This window comes from Quercus lobata, unplaced genomic scaffold, assembly GCF_001633185.2.
Source record: "Quercus lobata isolate SW786 unplaced genomic scaffold, ValleyOak3.0 Primary Assembly Scq3eQI_337, whole genome shotgun sequence".
Classification (NCBI taxonomy): Eukaryota; Viridiplantae; Streptophyta; class Magnoliopsida; order Fagales; family Fagaceae; genus Quercus; species Quercus lobata.
This window is the reverse complement of record NW_022154746.1, coordinates 1-18942: the sequence shown is the minus strand read 5'-3', so window position 1 is coordinate 18942 and position 18942 is coordinate 1. Positions and strand designations below refer to the sequence as shown.

The following is an 18942-nucleotide window of genomic DNA, read 5'->3' as shown; positions in this document are numbered from 1 at the left end:
ATGCATGGGTAACAACAATGGTGCAACTGGCTTATAAATGCTATAATGTTACTAGAAAACATACATAAGGCCTACCAAGAGGCAATAATATCAAGATCATACATTTGTGCCTACCAAGAGAAGATATCAAGGAACATACATCGAAGCCTACCAAGAGGCAATATCCATACATATATCTGTGCCAAACAAGAGGTGATATTAAGAAACATACATCAGAGACTATCAAGAGGCAATATCAAAATACAGTCCAGGCCCACAATGGGGTAATAATACATACATGTCCAGAGCCTACCAAGAGGCGACATCAAAATATAGTCTAGGCCCACTATAGGGCAATATAATACATACATATTTGGCTCACTATGGGGTAATGTCTGAAATAGTACAAAGAAATATACATACCCACGCAGGGGGCTACATCATCATAAATATACAACAACAGTGGCTAATCTAAGGGGAATCATCATCTCTAACAGAGTCATCAGCAAAGCGTCCAACGTTGCCATCATCGGCACCATCACCAGCAAAGGACCGGCTCGCCCAGCCGAGGAACTTGGGACCCATCCTAGAATCTAAAATGAAGCCTGCCCTTGTGCAAGGCCCCATGCCCAGTCTGACACGGAAGCAAATCCCCACCCACCGCTAGGACCTAGAGGAACTAGCATGTAATCGATCTCATGTCTCCTAATGGGAGGATCCTTGAAAGGTGCTGGAGGCATAGAAATCTCCTGTCCCCTCATCTCGTCGATCAAGACACCAATATACCGATAGTGCAAGCCTACCTCATCAATATGCTGGCTCCTCTCTCTCTCCAAGGCAACGACCTGACTTTCCTGCTCTCTCTCTCTCGAGCCAATGCTCTAGCAATCTCCTCTTGCATGAACCCTTCCCTAGCGATAGCAGCACTCTCAAGATCTTGCACCCGAGCCTACAGGGCCTCTACATGCAATCATAAACAGGCATCCCAAGCCCTCTAGGCACGTGCAATGCCCCTGAGTACTCTACCCCCATTTACAGGGCAATCATCAATGATAGGTCCAGCTGATGATGCCAAAAACCAAGTAGCATAATCGGTATCCTCTATCACAAATCCCTCAAAGGAACATGTTGCATAGGTAGGGTCATCCACAATCACCTTGAGATAAGATATCTCAAGAGGTGGATCTCTGGGCACTCTAAAGGTTAGCATGACCTGGTGGAAAGTCCGCTTAGCAAAAAAGAACTCCTAGCTCGTCAAAGCCCAAAACCAACGCCTAGCATGCAACTGTCCCGTAGCAAGAGTGACATCAAGCCTAGCCAACAATCATCCATCATATGGAGTGTTGCATATCTCACCTCAGGTGACTTAATCGATCGCAATGCTGATAGTAGTCTGCTGTGTTAGAACGACTCTAGAAATATCGCAAAGGGACAAATCATATACCTTGGGATATATCGTCATGGAAAGGTCATACACCCACCATGTCAAAATCTACCAACAACCCTCAAGGCTCCTGAAGCCTTGGTGCGCTACCTTCCTCAAATAGGCAATAAAAAATCCATAAGAAAGGGACCCCTAATCATAAGCCCCTATGACAGACACCACTCTCATGGCTCCCAGTAGCCTACAAGTCAACACTAACTAGTTGTTGCCCAGCAGGTAACTATTGATGAAGTAGAAAAAGAACTGCCTGAGATCGATGTCATACGGCTCCATCCTTCAAGGTATGTTCATTTGCAGCCACTACATACGAATCTAGGGCTCATCAATAGGCCCGAAGTACCCTCTAGTCATCCTAGTATGGAATGCCTAGAAGCTCACTTACGGCTGTAAAGCTCACAAACTCGATTGGGACTAGCTCCCCTCCAATCTAAGGCCTAAGATGGCCGTCCAGTCAAGGGGAAGGACTGCATACTCTCCACAGCTCAAGTGAAAAGTGCCCATTTCAGCATGAAACTACTGCGCCAAGGCCTTAACCAATCCATGCCTCAAGGAACAAGGCGGAATGCGAAGAAAAGCCTCGAATCCCTGCTCAATCAGCAAGGTGCAATAGTGCACATGAGTAGATGAGTGAAACAAGTGAAGGGAAAATGAAGACCAAGCCCCTCGGGCGTGAACCCTATTAGCACCCTATGCACAAAGTCAATGAAGAGTTGTCCATCAGTACACATGATATACATATATCGAACCGACAAACGGAACAGAAAAGAATAACATACCTGACCCTTCCATGCCTAAGCAGAAGGATGCCTCTTCAAATTATGGTGCAGATGTGTGTCCTTAATGTTGTCATCAATCTCTCCAGTATAGGCCTTAGATTTGGCCTAGCAAGGTGGAAGCATCAGTCTACAGCTCCTGCACCTAGGAGCATTAGGGCTCTGCCCAACTGTATCATTAGCTGCCAAGTCAGCATCTACATCAAACATGAGCTTGTCGCCCCCTAGGCCTCCTCCCTCCTCGGTCTAAAGGAGCTGTGAAGAACTGCCTCCTAATCCAGTGCGGGACTAAGATGAGGCACTGATTGTCTCCACTTAACATCGACTTCCAGTGTGATGTGCTATATGTATACCCCCAAGGGGCGCAATATTATCAACTCCTTAATCAAAGCGCCTCTGAAGGGTTCACTTAACCTGCTTGCATTGAAAGAGTTTCATCATCACTACTAGACGAGTCTACTCAGGATGGAATAATGGCGAGAGCCTCCTCGCAATCTTTGCTAGATCTCACCCGTCGAGACATAACCTATAAAACCAAATCCAAATTGATTAGTAAGCCCAAAACATATGGCAATGCAAATAAAGAGGTAAGTATGTCTGTAATAGATGAAAAAAAAAATTAAGTAAATCTTTTGTGGGGTCAATTTTATAATTTATAATTATAAAGGAGTTCTTAGAAAATAAGGTTGCAACCCTAGCTATATATAAGCTTATTAAAAGTCAAAGTATATGGAGAGATATTTTGAGAGAGGAGACCACCCAAAGGACTTAAGTAAAGAAGGATTGACTACATCCTTGAGGTAAGAGCTTAAGAAATCTTGTTCTTTTGTCAAATTTGGTTTTTATGTGGTATTAGAATATTTTCTTATGTGGGCATTGTGGCCAGTAGTGAAACTATTAAATTACTTGAGAGTTTTAATGATGCAAACAAAGAAAAGTTTGGATTTATTTTTCAATAAACTAAACGCTGTTACTATAGAATTTTCTATGTTTAGTAACTTAATCTTTTCCTATACCTTCGTGTGTTAAGCGTAGAGAGAAGCCACATATTTTTCTTAAAGGGTTAGGTGTTTTGAACAGACTTTCTTTCAGTAACAGTGTTGAAGTAGGGGACTTGATGAAAAAAAAAAATCTTTTGCGCGTAGGCTTTGAGTTCTTACATGCCATCATGAAAAAAAGAAAAGAAATAATGGTTGTTTTTCCCATAAGGCCATGTGCCAAACTTTACTTGGAGTTATCATCTCAAAAGATGACAATGGTGGCAAGTGGTAGGAAAAAAAAAAAAGAAAAAAAAATTATCCGTAAAGCCCAGGTGATTTGATTTAGATGATATTGTCATGTATCTAGTCTTGTTCTTATCTCAAAGTGAACTAAGGGTGGCAGAAAGTAAAGAATATATATATATATATTGAATATGTGGATTTTTGTGTGAGTTAATAATGAAGAAATTATTAGTTTTTTTTTTTTGTTGAAGTCTTGCTTTTGGCCGGCTACGATTATAAGTTTTACTTCAATTATTTTGATTATTGAGTATAGTGCTTGAAAATTGTTTAGGTGATATCTAAGGATCTTAGAGAAAGTGTTAGGAAAAAGTTCTTTATGGTGAGTTAGCTGAGGTAAGTAACCTTATTCTAATTGGGTTTTATTTTGCTTGTATTAATGTATAACTACAGAAAATTGTTCATAATTGTTAGAATTTTTATTTTTTAGTACTACTGATTTCAAGTGAAGGATTATTACAAATATATTTTAATATTGAGTATATGATTTTTATATACATGCTTGAATAAGATATATTTTGTTAGAAACTATGATTTCATATATGATTATGGACAATCTGACTATGAATTGATTCTGATACCCAACCAATGGGGGTTATTCATTGGTACTCTAATACCCAGCGAATGGGTTATTCATTGGTATTCTGATACCAACACCAATGGGGGTTATTCATTGGTACTCTAATGCCTAGTCACGGGGATATAGCGTGACCATAGTCATAAGATTGTTAAGAATATGAATTATGTTTGAATATTTGAACTATTTTGAGTCCTTAAAATTACATATGTGATTTTGGCAACCTTCTTGGGGATTTTAAGGATTACTTAACTGAAAATGGGATTATATCCCAGTTGATTGCACCTGAAACACCACAACAAAATGGTGTAGCAAAAAGAAGGAATAGATTCTTTTAGATATGGTTAGATCCATGTTGAGTTATTCGACTCTACCAATTTCTTTTTTGGGATATGCCTTAGTGCCTTTAAAGTCTGTTCCTGAAACACCTGTAGAGTTGTGGATTGGGCGTAAGCCTAGTATGAGACATCTCCATATTTAGGGTTGTCCAGCACATGTGTTGAAAGGAAAGTATGACAAGTTACAATCTAAAACAAAAGTGGTTTTCTTTGTAGGGTATCCAAAAGGAACTGTTAGAGGTTTATTCTATAGTTATAAAGATAATAAAGTGTTTGTTAGTACAAATGCCAAATTTTTGGAAAATGACTATATGAATAATTATACTCCTAAAAGTAGAGTTGTTTTAGCTTAAATGAATGAACCTGTAATTGAACAATCAATGGATGAAACTAGGAATGATGTGGTTGTATCAGATACACCACAAGATATTACTCATGAGATGACTAGTACATAAGAGCCTCGTCGTAGTGGGAGGATTATTAGGCCACTTGTAAGATTTATAGGTCTGGGAGAAACTTATGAAGCTATCTCAGAAGAGGCTGAATCTAATCCTTACAGTTAAGAAGAGGCAATGAAAGATATAGATGCACATCATTGGGCCAAAGCTATGAAATTTAAATTGGATTCTATGTATTCTAATCAAGTTTGGGATCTTGTAAAGGTTCCTGATGGCATTAAACCTATTGGTTGCAAATGGATTTACAAGAGGAAGAGAGAGATAGATGGAAAGGTTGAAACTTTTAAGGCAAGACTGGTGGTGAAAGGGTATATACAAAAACAAGGTATTGATTATGAAGAAACTTTTTCGCTAGTAGCCATGCTTAAATCTAACAGAATTCTCTTATCCATTGCTACTCATTATGATTATGAGATTTGGAAAATGGATGCCAAGACTGCTTTTCTAAATGGTAATCTTGATGAAGAAATTTATATGATGCAACCAGAAGGTTTCATAGCAAAGAACCAAGAGCATATGGTATGCAAGTTGAAAACATCCATTTATGGACTTAAGCAAGCATCTAGATCATGGAACATCAGATTTGATCAAGCAATCAAGTCATTTGGTTTTGAACAAAATCTTGATGAACCTTGTATGTACAAGAGACATCAAGATAAAGTAGTAATGTTCCTAGTGCTTTATGTTGATGATATTCTACTCATTGGAAACAATGTAGGGTAATGTCATCAGTAAAGATTTGGTTGTCAAGCCAATTTGATATGAAGGACTTAGGCGAAGCTAACTATATTCTAAGGATCAAGCTTTGACGAGATTGAAAGAATAGAATGTTAGGCTTGTCACAAGCTAGATATATAGATAAGTTTCTAGCAAGGTTTAGCATGCAAAACTCCAAGAAAGGATTGCTTCCCTTCAGACATGGAGTTCCTCTGTCTAATGACTAAAGGCCTAAGACTTTTGAAGAGGAAAAGACAATGAGACAAGCTCCATATGCTTTAGTAGTGAGAAGTCTCATGTATGCCATGCTACTTACTAGGCTAGATATCTGTTATTCAATTGGCATAGTCAGCTGATATCAATCAAATCTAGGCCCAAAACATTGGGAGGCTATAAAGCATATTCTCAAGTATCTAAGGAGAACAAGAGACTATGTGCTTGTTTATCGATGTGAGGATTTGATGCCTATTAGTTACATAGATTCTGATTTTTAGTTAGATCTTGATTTCAAAGAGTCCACTTTGGGTTGTGTGTTCACCTTGGGAAGTGGAGCCATAAGTTGGAGGAGTGTTAAGCAATCTTGTATTACCGACTCCACCATGGAAGCTGAATATGTTGCTACTTGTGAAGCAACAAAAGAAGTTGTTTGGCTTAAGAAATTCCTTTATGATCTTGGTGTCATGAGAATGGAGCAAGTTCCAATCACTTTGTTCTGTGACAATAGTAGAGCAGTTGCACAATCCAAAGATCCAAGGAATCATAAGAAAGGAAAGCACATAGAAAAAAAGTATCATATTATTCGAGACATTGTGGCTCAGGGAGATGTGGTAGTAGCAAAGATTGATAGTACAAATAATCTAGCAGATCCCTTTATCAAAGCTTTGCCCTAGAAGACTTTTGAGTCACACCTGGAAGGAATGGGAGTTACATTAATGTGCAATAGTCTTTAAGGGCAAGTGGGAGATTGTTAAAATTAGTGCCCTAAAATCCTATTGTATGCCATGTATGACATTATGTTCTATGTAATAAACTTGTTTTATTATTATCTAAGATAATGGTAGCATGAATGTTTGGACATTACCATATAGTCCTTGAAATGCGTAGTATGTGATTTATGTGATTTAGTCACAGAAGATATAAATCACAAGTTCTTTGTAAACTCAAAATCTTAGTTTGTAATCAGTGTTGAAATTGGGCATTTTATTTGCAAAGACTATAACATGTCAATTAAGATGATTTGTCTTGATAATGGAAGTGGAGACTTCTAGTTGATATGTTAATATGTTTTAAGTGTATAAAACATATTGAATTGGACCGCTATGAGATTTATTATTCTATTAACAACTGTTAGACGAGTAATATATCTCACAACTTCTCATTTACATATACTCTCAATCTTGAGAGATTAGTGAACCCGATCATGAAATGTAGGTTGCTTTAATATATCAGGGGTGAGATCTAGGCAAACGGTCAAAACCTCAGTATGTTAGGCAACCACACGTAATGTTGAAGGAACACATATTCTCAAGATGGAATTCATAGTCTCTTTATAGAGATATAAAATATTCCCTTGAGATAAGTTTAATGGGTTTGGTTATTCAGAGTGTTAGGCCTAACCACTTTAGTAAAGAGTCACTACAGTTTATATTTTATGAAATTAGATTTCATAAAATATATACGAATAACTTAAAGAATTAAACCGGGTACTCAAGGATCAAGATGTAGTAATCTTAAAAGTGACAGTTACACATTATGACTTTGTATTACTACAAATATTTTCATGAAGGGGTTAAATGTTTAATAAAGTCTTGAGATATAATTTATTAATAAGGCATAGAGTGCAAATTATATTTATATAGTAGTATTAAATATAATTAATGGTAACTTTGAGCTTGTCAAGAGTTGACAAATAAGTCCAAAGCCCGTTGGAGCTAGAGTTTTATTTGTCCCTTTTGGTCCTAGTCCAAGCCACACACAAAAGCCCAATTGGGCTAGCCCAATAGGCTAACCCAATTACATAATCAATTATTTATTTAATAAGAATTATTAAATAAAGTAACTGCTAAGTGCAGAAATATATGTATGATTAAAAAGGAAAAAGATTCAGAGTTTTTCTCAAGTGAGACACTTGGTTATTCTCTTGAACAATTACATATAGAACTAATTGAGAGACCACACATCTTGGACACATTGTGGAATTGGAGTGAAGATTGAAAGTCTTCTCAAGTTCGATCTTCATTTGTTTTGAATTTCACTGAATCAAAGTACACATTTTGTTCTTTGTTTCTAAAACTTGGACATTGCATGCTATCTCACATGAATGAAATAGATCCATTTGTATTCCACTGCATGTTTTTGTATGAGATACAAAACTGTATTTTCCATATGTTTTTCCAACATTAATGTGACGATAACATGGTATGATGATGTCATGAGTTCTCTTTTGGCTTAGGATAGTAGCCATTCTTTTTGTGTGTCTTTGATTCTTACTTTAAGATAGCCACCCGGAGAAGTTTGAGGCAAGATCCCCATAAGGACACCATAGATATGTATCCTTTTAAGCTCGTAAGAGCACCTTGTTTGTCTGGTTGATGGCTACAGCCATTGGCCATGTTTGTTTATCTTTTTTAGTGACTCTAAGATAATGAGTCACTCGCCTTTTGCTTGCAATTGGCAAAGCAAGTTCTAGGATAGTGAACATGTCGTTGCTCGTTTCCCGTTCAACAGAGGTGGGAATTCGGACATTTGAATCCCACAAAACTCTACAGAGTTGCACCCTGCCCCATGTATGTATGTTGTGTGTTGTGTGCGTGGGTTAGGCCTGATCCATACGTCAAAACAAAATGTTTTGTCTCTTATTATTTTGATTCTATTAGTAGAGCTCACAATCCAAAAGAGGGGCATCTATAGACATCACATTTTACACCCCTTACGACTTGGGCCCTCGTTCCCCAATGATGGTAAAATTCTAAGGCCCAAGGTTGGTTTAGGGCCCAATCAAATTCTAAATTGACTTCAAAAATGTTAAAATGGAAAAAATAACTTTTAATGAGCAAATATATCTATTTTGGAAAATAAAGGCCAAGGGAACACTCGGCCTGTAATGAATCCCACATCGTTTGGAAGCCATTCCAAACCCCTATTTTTCAACTATATAAAGCCTTACATGGTATATTTCAAGGACAGAGAAAATCCTAAGGGAAAACATAAGATTCACCAGAAATAGTGAATCAAAGGGGGAGTTAGTCACACAAAACATCCTCAAGTCAATATTTTTTTTTATTGGAGCCTTTTATGGCATTGATCTTTGAGTTTTAAGATTACTAGTCACTTCCTTGTTTGATTGTGAATAAATTTGACTGAGCGAAACAATCAAAATCAAGCCTAGGAGCTTTTGTTTCGAGGTATTGAGTTCTAAGCTTCTTCTTTTTTTTTTTCTCTCTTCATTTTAATTATGTTTTAATATGTTTTCTTGCTTTGTTTATATCTTAATATGTTTGTTTAGCCTAGGATTTAGTAGCTTCTATGTTTTAAAGCATGTTAGGTTGTTAGTTTCTTTAGTTTTTGCTTCTACTCTGTTTTCTGTCTTAAATTTCTAGGTTAGGGTTCTTAGGGCATGTTTGCACACGCATAATTCTGTATGCGCATGCAGGCTCAAAGTATGTGTATACAACTAGCTGGCGTATGCAGGCTTATGTATGCACATGTATACTTCAACCCAGAACCCTAATTCGAGTTTTTCTGCTTCTGTTTCTTTGTTTCTTTTACATCATATGCCTTTGTTTTGTCTTGTTTTTATGTTCTTAAGTTGTTGTTTCTCTTTTTATTTTTATTTTTTTTTTGTCCTTAACATGATTAGATTAGGGTTTTCTCTTGTGTTTGTTTTATTTTTATTTTTTATTTTACCATGAACATACATATGATATGTCCATTCATTGATGTATAGGTGCTATGATGCAGTAAGGTAAGTGAGGTAAGTCATGCATTCACATGAACATGCATTTGTTTGTTATAGGAGCTCTATATTCTTTTGATGGATATGTATATGCAAGGTTACATGCCATAGTAATATGTTTGATTGCTGCCATGTTCGGTTTTCACCATGATTTGTTTGCTACCTTGGATGTAATGAGATAGGAACATGCTAGGGTTTATGATGATATGATGCCATGATAGATGCATGTTAGGGTTTTAGGATGATTGGTCTCATGTTGTATGCTTAGATGTAGGCTAGTGTGTGTGAGAGTTAGAATGACAATGTGGAATATGTCTTTAATAGGATTAAGGCGTAAGACACAATGACTGGAAGCCAACCCACGGTTCAGGAAATTTTGGGTGCCTAACACCTTCCCAAAACCATACCTAAACTCCGAACCCATACTCTGGTAGTAAGACTTATTCCTTCCACGCAAGGGCACTATTAAATGGTTCCTAGACCTAATCTATGTGGCAACTCCAATCTTTTCTCTATCCCAATCCACTCGGCCAAGGCGTACTCCCCCTTTCCTAAGAAGGAAGCCGCTACGCTCACAGTGAGTTCCCCGTTCTTTTTCTTCTTCTTCAATGTTAAGCAACCAGGATGGCTACCATGATGCTGAGGTTTTTCGGCGTAAATGGAGGAAGAGAGTTGCTGTGAACTCTACCCTCAATCCTCCGTGCAATCTCTATAGGGGATAGCACAAATCCTTTAACCTGGACGTCAATGTAGGGGAGTTGAGGATCTTTGGCTTTAATTGCTTTACCAGCATTCTAAAAACTCCAATATACGAGGGTGTAATTGAGAAAAAAATGGGCCGCCTGTAATTGATCGTCCGAGTAGGCGTAGAGTGGGGATCTCAGGAACTTGTTCAAATCGGTGGAATTGATTAGCTGCCTCCTCTTTTGGAAAGAGTAATCCTCTAAAAGCAACAAATAGGAAAAAACGAGTTTGGGGAAGAAAGGAATCAAAGACAATAGAAAAACTTATTGAAGGAGACTAGTGCTTCTACCCACCTGCTCTACTCGCAGAAATTAGGCACAGGAGTCTGTTGGGATACCAGTTCCTCGTGATCAAAAGATACTCCCTCCATTTCTTTATCTGAGTCTAGGAGACAAAAAATGAGTCTGACTTTCTCAAGGTTTTACTATCTTGAAAACCATACACATAGTTGATGTCATGCTCAGTAAGACTAAGACCGAGCCTCCTATGGAGCTCAGCTATGCTACTAACTACTCTAAATGTTTTAGGGGTGCATTGATCTGGGTAGACTTTAAAGTGTCTCAAAAAAATTGTTAAAAGGTTGCTCATGGGAATTCTAACTCCCCCATCTACAAACGAACCAAAGGGATAACCACCCTCCCTTCCCCTTTTACAAAGTCTACCTTCGACTCAGGGCAATAACTGACCCCAACGTCATTAGGAATCCCATAAGCCCTCTTAAACTCTACTAATCTCTCAGGCAAATCTACCATGGGCTTAAATTTACCCTTCTCCCTAGCCAAATAGACTGGAAGGTCAAGAAAATGAAGTGGAAACCAAAAATGCAGAACAGGTAGAGGACTTAATAATTGGAAAAACTAGAACGAGGCACCACGGGAAGTTCAAAATGACCAGAAGTGCCCTCTCTTTCTCACTATTTCTCAAGGATGTAACAAAGTAGAATGAGAGAAATGGGAACCTAGAAACTGGTTTGGGTTCCCCCTTTATATAGGGGAAAAAGGAGCAAGAAATAATGAAAGTGGCTCTTGGTTTCCCACGCCTCCTTAATTCCTTAAATCCTAATCGCACCATTCAGAAACACACATGTCACACATTGAAGAACGAAGAAACCAATCACATCTGGAGGATTTTTTGCCAAACTACGCCACCTCCCATCAATAACAGCCAATGGTTACCCCCTTATCTTGAGCCAAATCTCCACTTCATCATTAATGAAGAAGAGATTGTGGAGGGCTATTATAGAGGGGTGAACTTAGGTCGGTCTGTAGACCAAAGCCCAAGAAGTTAACCAAAGGAATGGGCCTGACCCAAGGTATGGTTATAGATAAAACAACCCAAGTGGAAGGAAACCATCCAGACCTGTAACCATGGAGCTCCAAGCAAGCTACCTCTCCTAGGACTCATAATCGAGGTGACAGCTAACCCTAAGTTCTCCCTAAGGTAGCAAGGGAATCTCAAGTAGTGCTTCTCTCAATCAGCCAGGATCTCTAACTTTCCAAATATACCCTGAGGAACAAAATAGAGAAAATGCAAAGCCCAGTGAAAAAGTTACCTCCGCATTAATGAAACTCCTCACCTAATGTCAGCCACATTCAATGTTGAATGACTAGCCTAAATAGTGGAAGCACCCCTAAAAGTCCTACATGATCACTAAGTGGCAGTGCAAGAGGATGATGGGACAAGTATCCCCCAAATCCAACTAGGAACTGGACAGCTGGAGGATAAGGAGAAGAGGAGAAGTGGTTATAAAAAGAGAAGGGAGGCAACAGAGGAAGGGGTTCAGAAAATTAGAGAGAGAAAGTATGTGCAAGAACAAGAGAGAGAACTAGAGAGATTGTTTTCTTGAGTTTTTATCCTTTGAATCCTTCTCATGTACCTCGGGAACATTGTTCCTTCATATATGAAAGCTTGATTTAGTTCATATTTGCTTTAACTTACTGCTTAACCCTCCCATTGTGGATTTTTTATCTATCTTTTAGAAATTAGTTGCGTAAATCAATTACTTTCATCACTATTCACTTGTTGGCTATTTTTGACTCCCACAATACTCATTGGCATATCAATTTTTAAGCTTTTTTTTTTTTTTTTTTTTTGGGGGTTGGGGGGGGGGTATTAGTATAACTTATAGTGGCTTTATCATTATTTATCATATTTGATGTCATAAATCACATTGATTGCAATGTCAATGTGTAAACTTTTTTATAGTGAAATTAGTAATAGATTTTGCATTTCTTTATTGAAAAGTCTTGGTAGCTACTACTTACCTATCTCTTTGTTTTTTTTTTCTACCCTTCTCCCTTTCCTTTTTCTTCTTCTGCTCTTTTACCAGCACCAAAATATTAAGAATTGAGATCATTTGCAGCGAAGTAATGAACAAAGCAAAAAGGAACAATTTACTGGCCTAAGAGACATGCATCATGATTTCTGAATCAAAGCACATGGCTGCTGTTGCCACGGGAATCCACCTGATTGGTTATGATTGATAGTTTAGTACTAAAATGCAATATCAGGTGAAAAAATATTTAGAACCTTAGAGCAAGCAATCCTAGTACCTAAACATCTTGGTCATGTGGCTCAGAAAAATGACTGCTTACTGGCAAAGCATTTTAACATAAATGGTTGATAGAATTATAGATAAGTGTTTAAATTTATCATTTCCTAATAGTTTAAGTTTTTGAGAAAATCGATAATTTATTATGATATTAGAGCATGAGATCTACCTCCCATTTAAAATATTAAAATTCTCATATGTTCTCATGTGAGGAGGAGTGCTAGAATTATGATTACGGGATTAAATTTATCATTTCCTAACTGTTTAAACTTTTGGGATAATCTTTAATTTATTAATGCTTAGCAAAATCTATTTTATATGAGCAAATGTATCAAATGAATATACAGAAAGAAGGTACAAGATTACACCCTGCACGAATTGCCACCTCCCCAAGTCCCCAACCAATCTGAAAGAAGCCCCAGAAAGAGGAAATGACAACTCAAAAAAGTATTACTCCAAAACTTTTGACGGCCAAAAAAACATGATGAAGCACATTTAACATCAGCTGCAGCCAAAAAAAAAAAAAATCTGTACTGCAGACCTTTATGCGCTTTAAACAATACAGCCAGCTGCATGAGCCACATAACAGTTCAAGGAAATCTCCGTTTGGGGTTTGTTTCTCCACAGCATCATTTCAGGTCCCCAACAAGACAGCCATATGTTTATATTTGAAAATCAATTATACAGTTACCAAACATCTCTGCAGCCTCAAGCTGTGGTAGTATTGATTGACGATTTGAGCACAAAGAAACTGACAGAATATCTCTGAGATTTTTGTAGATTTCCTGAGATTGACTTTTAGCATTTTCATGGTTTGCATGATTCGGTTGTGACTTTACTTCGGTTTCAGCAGATGACCTTGAGTGCCCCTTCTTACACTGAAGAGATTGTGATTCTATATAGTACAGGTGAACACAGTCCGTCAGTGTTGAAGTTGATTTGGCCTCATAAAACAGAAAAGGCAATCAACTGATAGATAACAATGAACATGTCCGAATACGTGCATGAACAGTAAAACGATGATTGTAAGTAAAAATTCAAAGCATACCCATATTTGGCCAAAAAAGAATTAAACAAAAGGATAGTATATAAAAGGAAGATGTGTGTTATAATTAACCTAATAAGAGCATTCTCATCAAGAGTTTTAAAAATTTTAGCATTTAGCATCTAAAAATCTAACTTTATAGCATTTAACACATCACTTTACAATATCCCTAACATCAAAACTTCTATTTTTTTACCATTTCATTTAAATATTCTTTCTTTATTATTTTTTATTCTTCCTCTCTCTCACTCACTCACTCCCTCTCTCTCTCTCTCCCACCAAAAAAAAAAAAAAAAAAAACCTCCATCCACATCTCCCACCACCACCATCCACATCCACAGCCAGATCCATCACCCACATGACCCACAACCCCATCAAACCCATGACCCCATCGAAACCACAACCCCATCAAACCCACAACCCTATCGGACCCACTACCATCAACCCACAACCCCATTGGACCCACGACCCCATCAAACCCATGATGCACAACCCCATCATCGACTTGTGACCCCATCGGACCCACGACCCACTACCCAACCACCCAAATCGGACCAACAAACCACTGCACTGTGACCCAAGAACCAATCAATCCACAAGAGAGAGGGAGTGAGAAAGAGGATAGAGAACGAGAGGGAGAGTCTGAGAAAGTGAACAAGAGAACGAGAGTGAGTTTGAGTCTGAGGAGAAAGAGAATTAAAAACATTAAAAAATTATAACATCTTACTACAATGCGCTCTCAAAAATGAGAGCTCACTGTAGCAAGATGTCTAATTTTTTAGTATATGGCATCTTTGATGGAGTAGGTTTTTATGATTATAAATGCTAAAAATAGCATTTTAGCATTTATAACACTCTTGATGAGAATGCTCTAAATAGGCATGCAACCTTTTGTATGTTTTAGTTTCCAACAATGGAACTAGCAAAACACCAAAAAAAGAAATGCAGAAAACCCCTGAATTAAAAAGGAATTAATCGTTCTGAACTTCATTCATAATGAGGATGTGATACAGCACGAATTCTCAATGGCGATTGAGAATCAACAAGAATACAAAAATAAAAATAAAACTACAAGTCAATACCTAGCTAGGCTTGCTTGGAATTAGCACCAAACAAGAAAGAGAAAACAAATCCTAGGAATAATCTCTGAGCCATTGGAAAATTTCCAATAGGAAATTTTATTACTCAAGCAAATTGTCTCCACTAAAGTTTAGTGTATCTATTTTCTATAAGTAGAGTTTAGTGTACATATATAGACTACTAGGACTAAACCCCTATCCTAATTAACTTAAGTCAAAGTCCAATTATTAAATAGTAAAAATAACCTTGACTCTAGAAATTAAATTAAATACTAATTAGAAAAAGGTTGTACCCATTGCACAAAATAAAATAAAATCCAACAAAGCAAAGTAAAAGCACAATTTCTTCTAAAACTAAAATAAAATAAAGTTGTATTCAGGCTCCATATATCAGGGAACACTATCTTTTGGCCCTTAAAAAAGGCCAACAAACATTGAATTATATTTTCCATTAAAGAAAAATGAATCACATCTTGTAACGCATATTAACGTCCTGCAGTTCACTGGTGTTTAGGTCTAAGTATTATACATAGTGCTCAATTACTTGCACATATTACTAAACAGAGAAGTATGCTATAACTTTGTGAATTATCTATTGATATATACTTAAAAAGTAATTTACTAACAGAAATATACTTGAAATCCTATTGGGTAAAAGTGATTCCTCAAAGTAAATTACACTCATTCCAGATCTTGTGGATGTCCCACATGAACTCGTTTCAAATGGCAACATAAAGTACACTTAAGAATGCCTTTATTTTAATTGTAAGGAAACATGCACTTTAGATGGTTATTAATAGGCTGAAAGGCATGGTGATTTCGTGTTACCAACCAAGAAGGTTAAAATACCTTCAGGACTTTTGATGGAATCTTTCCTTGCTGCACTTAATTTAGCACGTGTAATACATAGCCATGTTCTTTCAACTTCATAATCACATTCTGATACAACTGGAACATGCCAGTATCCTTGATCAGATTCCTGTTAACATGTTGAACCAAGAATGTTTTATCTAGCTGATTTATCAGCTTTCAGTACTTTATTACTCACATCAACTCAAATATGCACATCATACTAAAATTCATCCATTTTTTAGTTTATTTTTAAATTAAAATAAAGGACATTGGGAATCCATTGGTTCTGACCTGAATTAAAACAGAGCAAGAAGGAGGCATGTGAAAGACTGGACCAGAATCAGAAAAACTGAAATGCACCTTATATTAAGAAAAAAAAAATTGTTAGAACAAATGCATTAAAAAATCATTCAAGAAGTTCAAGCATTATCAGTTGCACAACTAGTTATCTAGAAAAGGAAAAAAAATTGAAATTAGTATTATTTATCTGCAACCTATATACAGCTAAAAAAAAGGATTCTTTAAAGCATTAAGTCCTCAAGAGCTTCTCCTCAAAAAAAAAAAAAAAAAAAAAAAAAAAAAAAACAAAATCAAGAGCTTCACTCACTTGGTGCCTCTCCTTCCATTTTGGGAAGAAATCATTTCCTAGAAGTTGAAATGTATGGTCTCTCATCTCGTCATTGGTCACAATTAAGCACTTAAACTTTATAGCTGCATACAACCAGTACCTGAAACACAGGTTATTAACCATAATGCTTTAAATGCATAGCATCATAAAAATATTTTGACATTATAATAAGTAAAAAATTTCAAGTTTAACATATATGTATAAATATAAATGTGCAAAGGAAAATGAATTACAACAGTATATATTTTGTACCAATCATCATTTGAACCAGTGGGCGTCGCATAGAGTGCATCAGCATTTTTCCACTTCTCGATCAAGGCCTTATTTACTGGTGCATCCATCTTACATCCGGTTATACGCTTGTTATGCAAAACTATGAGAGGCCATTTCTTTGAAGGAAATTTCTGACGTATTCCATTAACAACAGCACTGACCTTAAGAATTCCGAACCCCAACCCCAACCCCAAACAAAAAAACCACTAATAGTAAAAAAATATGAATCTTTGAAAGTGTCACATTCACTTAAGCTATCAAATAACATACCTTGGATGGTACAAATCTCTTCTGGTTATAAATACCTACATTAGCTGCATCTACCACTGCTTCAAAAGGTCCATAATAGTCAAGCCATTTCTGCCAATAACAAATTTATTCATTTTCCATATTAAAGCCGCATTTAAGAATAGAAATAAGAATTACCAAGGGATTTTCATACTTGAAATTTCTGAAAGCTTGAATTTTTCTCTTTTTTTATAGCAATAGATGCAACTGACTCAGCAAAATTCTCTGTTTCTTTAGGATCGAGGTCAATCAGCACCAATCTCTCCCCACAGCAATTACACAAACCATCAGTTCCAACAGTAGTATATGAAACATTCCACCTTCCTTTCCCCAACCAACCCTGTCCATGCCAGCCTCCACCTCCATTTTCAATTGCTTCCTTTATCAAACTTGTATCCCATTTTGTTTTCCCCACTCTTGAAGCTGCCTTGCTATTAAACCATTTAACAATCAAATCTGCAGTAGTGGATGAGACCTTCCGTAAGCTTGTTCTTAGTTTATGCAACAAATAGTACACCTTGTCACCTTTACCAGCTCCTACACTTACTCTTAGGAGTGCCAACAATTCAGGCTCTTCTGGATGGACACCATGCTCCAACATGTGTTTCTCAACAGCAAATGCTTTTTCAATATCACCAATATCGCAAAAATAAGATAGAGCAGGACCATAAGAACGCAATCTTGGATTTATCCCCAACGGCTTCATTTGCTTCACCATATCAAATGCCAGGTCACCATTACCCATTGACACTGCCATTCTAGCTACAGATGTCAATGCTGCTTCATTCATTGGGACATTATCAGAACACATCTTCTCATATACCTCAAATCCCCTTTGAAGTGCATACTTCTTGAAATCTTCACCTACCTGAATTTTATGTTCTTCTTGGTCATCTTTTGTGTTTGAAAAGCCATCCACATCCTTTATTGGAGAATTTGGTTTATCCAAAAGCTGAGAAGTTGACTTTTTAAAGCCATTAGAAAAGCTGCTTAAGTTCTTTTCATTTGAAGTACTACTAAAATCTTGAAAGTTACTACTAGAATTCAACTCCAATTTACCTGGAGTTCCGTCAATTCTACCAAAATCAACTAGCTGCTCGTTTGAAACCAGAATATTATTCAAATTAGAAACTCCATTAGACGAGTCCAATGGATTTAAAATCCTACTACCACTCCCACTTTTAGCAGGATGAATAACACCCCTAGCCGCAGAAGAACAAAGATACAATAGGACAGTATAATGGTACTGTCTTAGCCTAATTCCTTCTTTAAGTGCCTTATCATACAATTGAATTGCACCCAAGACATCCCCTCTTTTCGAACACATATCCAATGCAGGCCTCAAAGGAACTTCAGAAGATTCATCCTTATTTTTTTTAGAGCCCTTCGCCTTATCTTCCTTCCCTACCTGATTACCATCAACTTTTCTGGGTTTCTTCTCCATCTTTTCATTAAACACCGAACTACACACACTCTCCAAAGAATATACCATCATATTCTCATCTCTAGTCCTTAGAGAAAACTTCCCAGAACCCATTTCCTTGCTTCTTCTAAAACCCAAGTTTTTCCTTCGGTTTTTATCTTTCGTTAATTTCCTTTCTGTCTTTTCCACCACTGAACCACCACCAAGATTTTTCAAAGATTTTCTTTGTGTTCTTTCATCCATATCCCTCATAGAAGAAAACCCAGCAACATTTTCTTTAGTAGTTCTTAAATTCATGGGTTTTTGTTAAAGTGTGGTCCGTGATAGACACCTTTGTTTCAGTGTGACTAACATGTGCTCTAACTACAAGAAAGGGAAAAAAACTTGGTTTAGGTGTGTGTTTTTGAGGTGAGAAAGTGGCACATGAAGAAAAAGAAGGGAATTTGAAAGGCGTGAGTGTCAGAGGGGACTTACAGAGAGTGACCGAGAAGAAGTGCTTTTGCTGTAGTGTGTTGAAGGTAAAGGAGACCATTTGTGG

At 37.1% G+C, this 18942-nt stretch overlaps 1 protein-coding gene across 2 annotated transcripts; it reads right to left on the bottom strand.

The window, feature by feature from the left end:
- Nucleotides 1-13094: 13094 nt before the first annotated feature.
- Nucleotides 13095-18942, bottom strand: LOC115973207 (proteinaceous RNase P 1, chloroplastic/mitochondrial-like). 2 transcript variants are annotated; one of them, XM_031093455.1, is made up of 8 exons: nt 18879-18942; nt 17136-18767; nt 16964-17053; nt 16673-16854; nt 16400-16520; nt 16084-16152; nt 15790-15919; nt 13095-13711 (listed from the first exon to the last, which is right to left on the bottom strand). In XM_031093455.1, the coding sequence occupies exons 2-8, from the start codon at nt 18699-18701 to the stop codon at nt 13479-13481; spliced, it is 2391 nt and encodes a 796-aa protein (XP_030949315.1). In that variant the 5' UTR covers nt 18702-18767; nt 18879-18942; the 3' UTR covers nt 13095-13478. The 2 variants fall into 2 exon arrangements, with proteins under 2 accessions (XP_030949315.1, XP_030949316.1); XM_031093456.1 differs by lacking the exon at nt 15790-15919 and having other exon boundaries at nt 13569-13711; nt 17136-18936.

Excerpts from the sequence above, each read along its gene's own strand:
- LOC115973207 (XM_031093455.1), bottom strand. The coding sequence starts at position 18,701 with ATGAATTTAAGAACTACTAAAGAAAATGTTGCTGGGTTTTCTTCTATG. Across the intron at positions 16,521-16,672 it reads ACTGGTTCAAATGATGATTG|GTACTGGTTGTATGCAGCTA; the intron begins GTACAAAATATA and ends CCTGTGTTTCAG. Across the intron at positions 16,153-16,399 it reads AATGGAAGGAGAGGCACCAA|GTGCATTTCAGTTTTTCTGA; the intron begins GTGAGTGAAGCT and ends TCTTAATATAAG.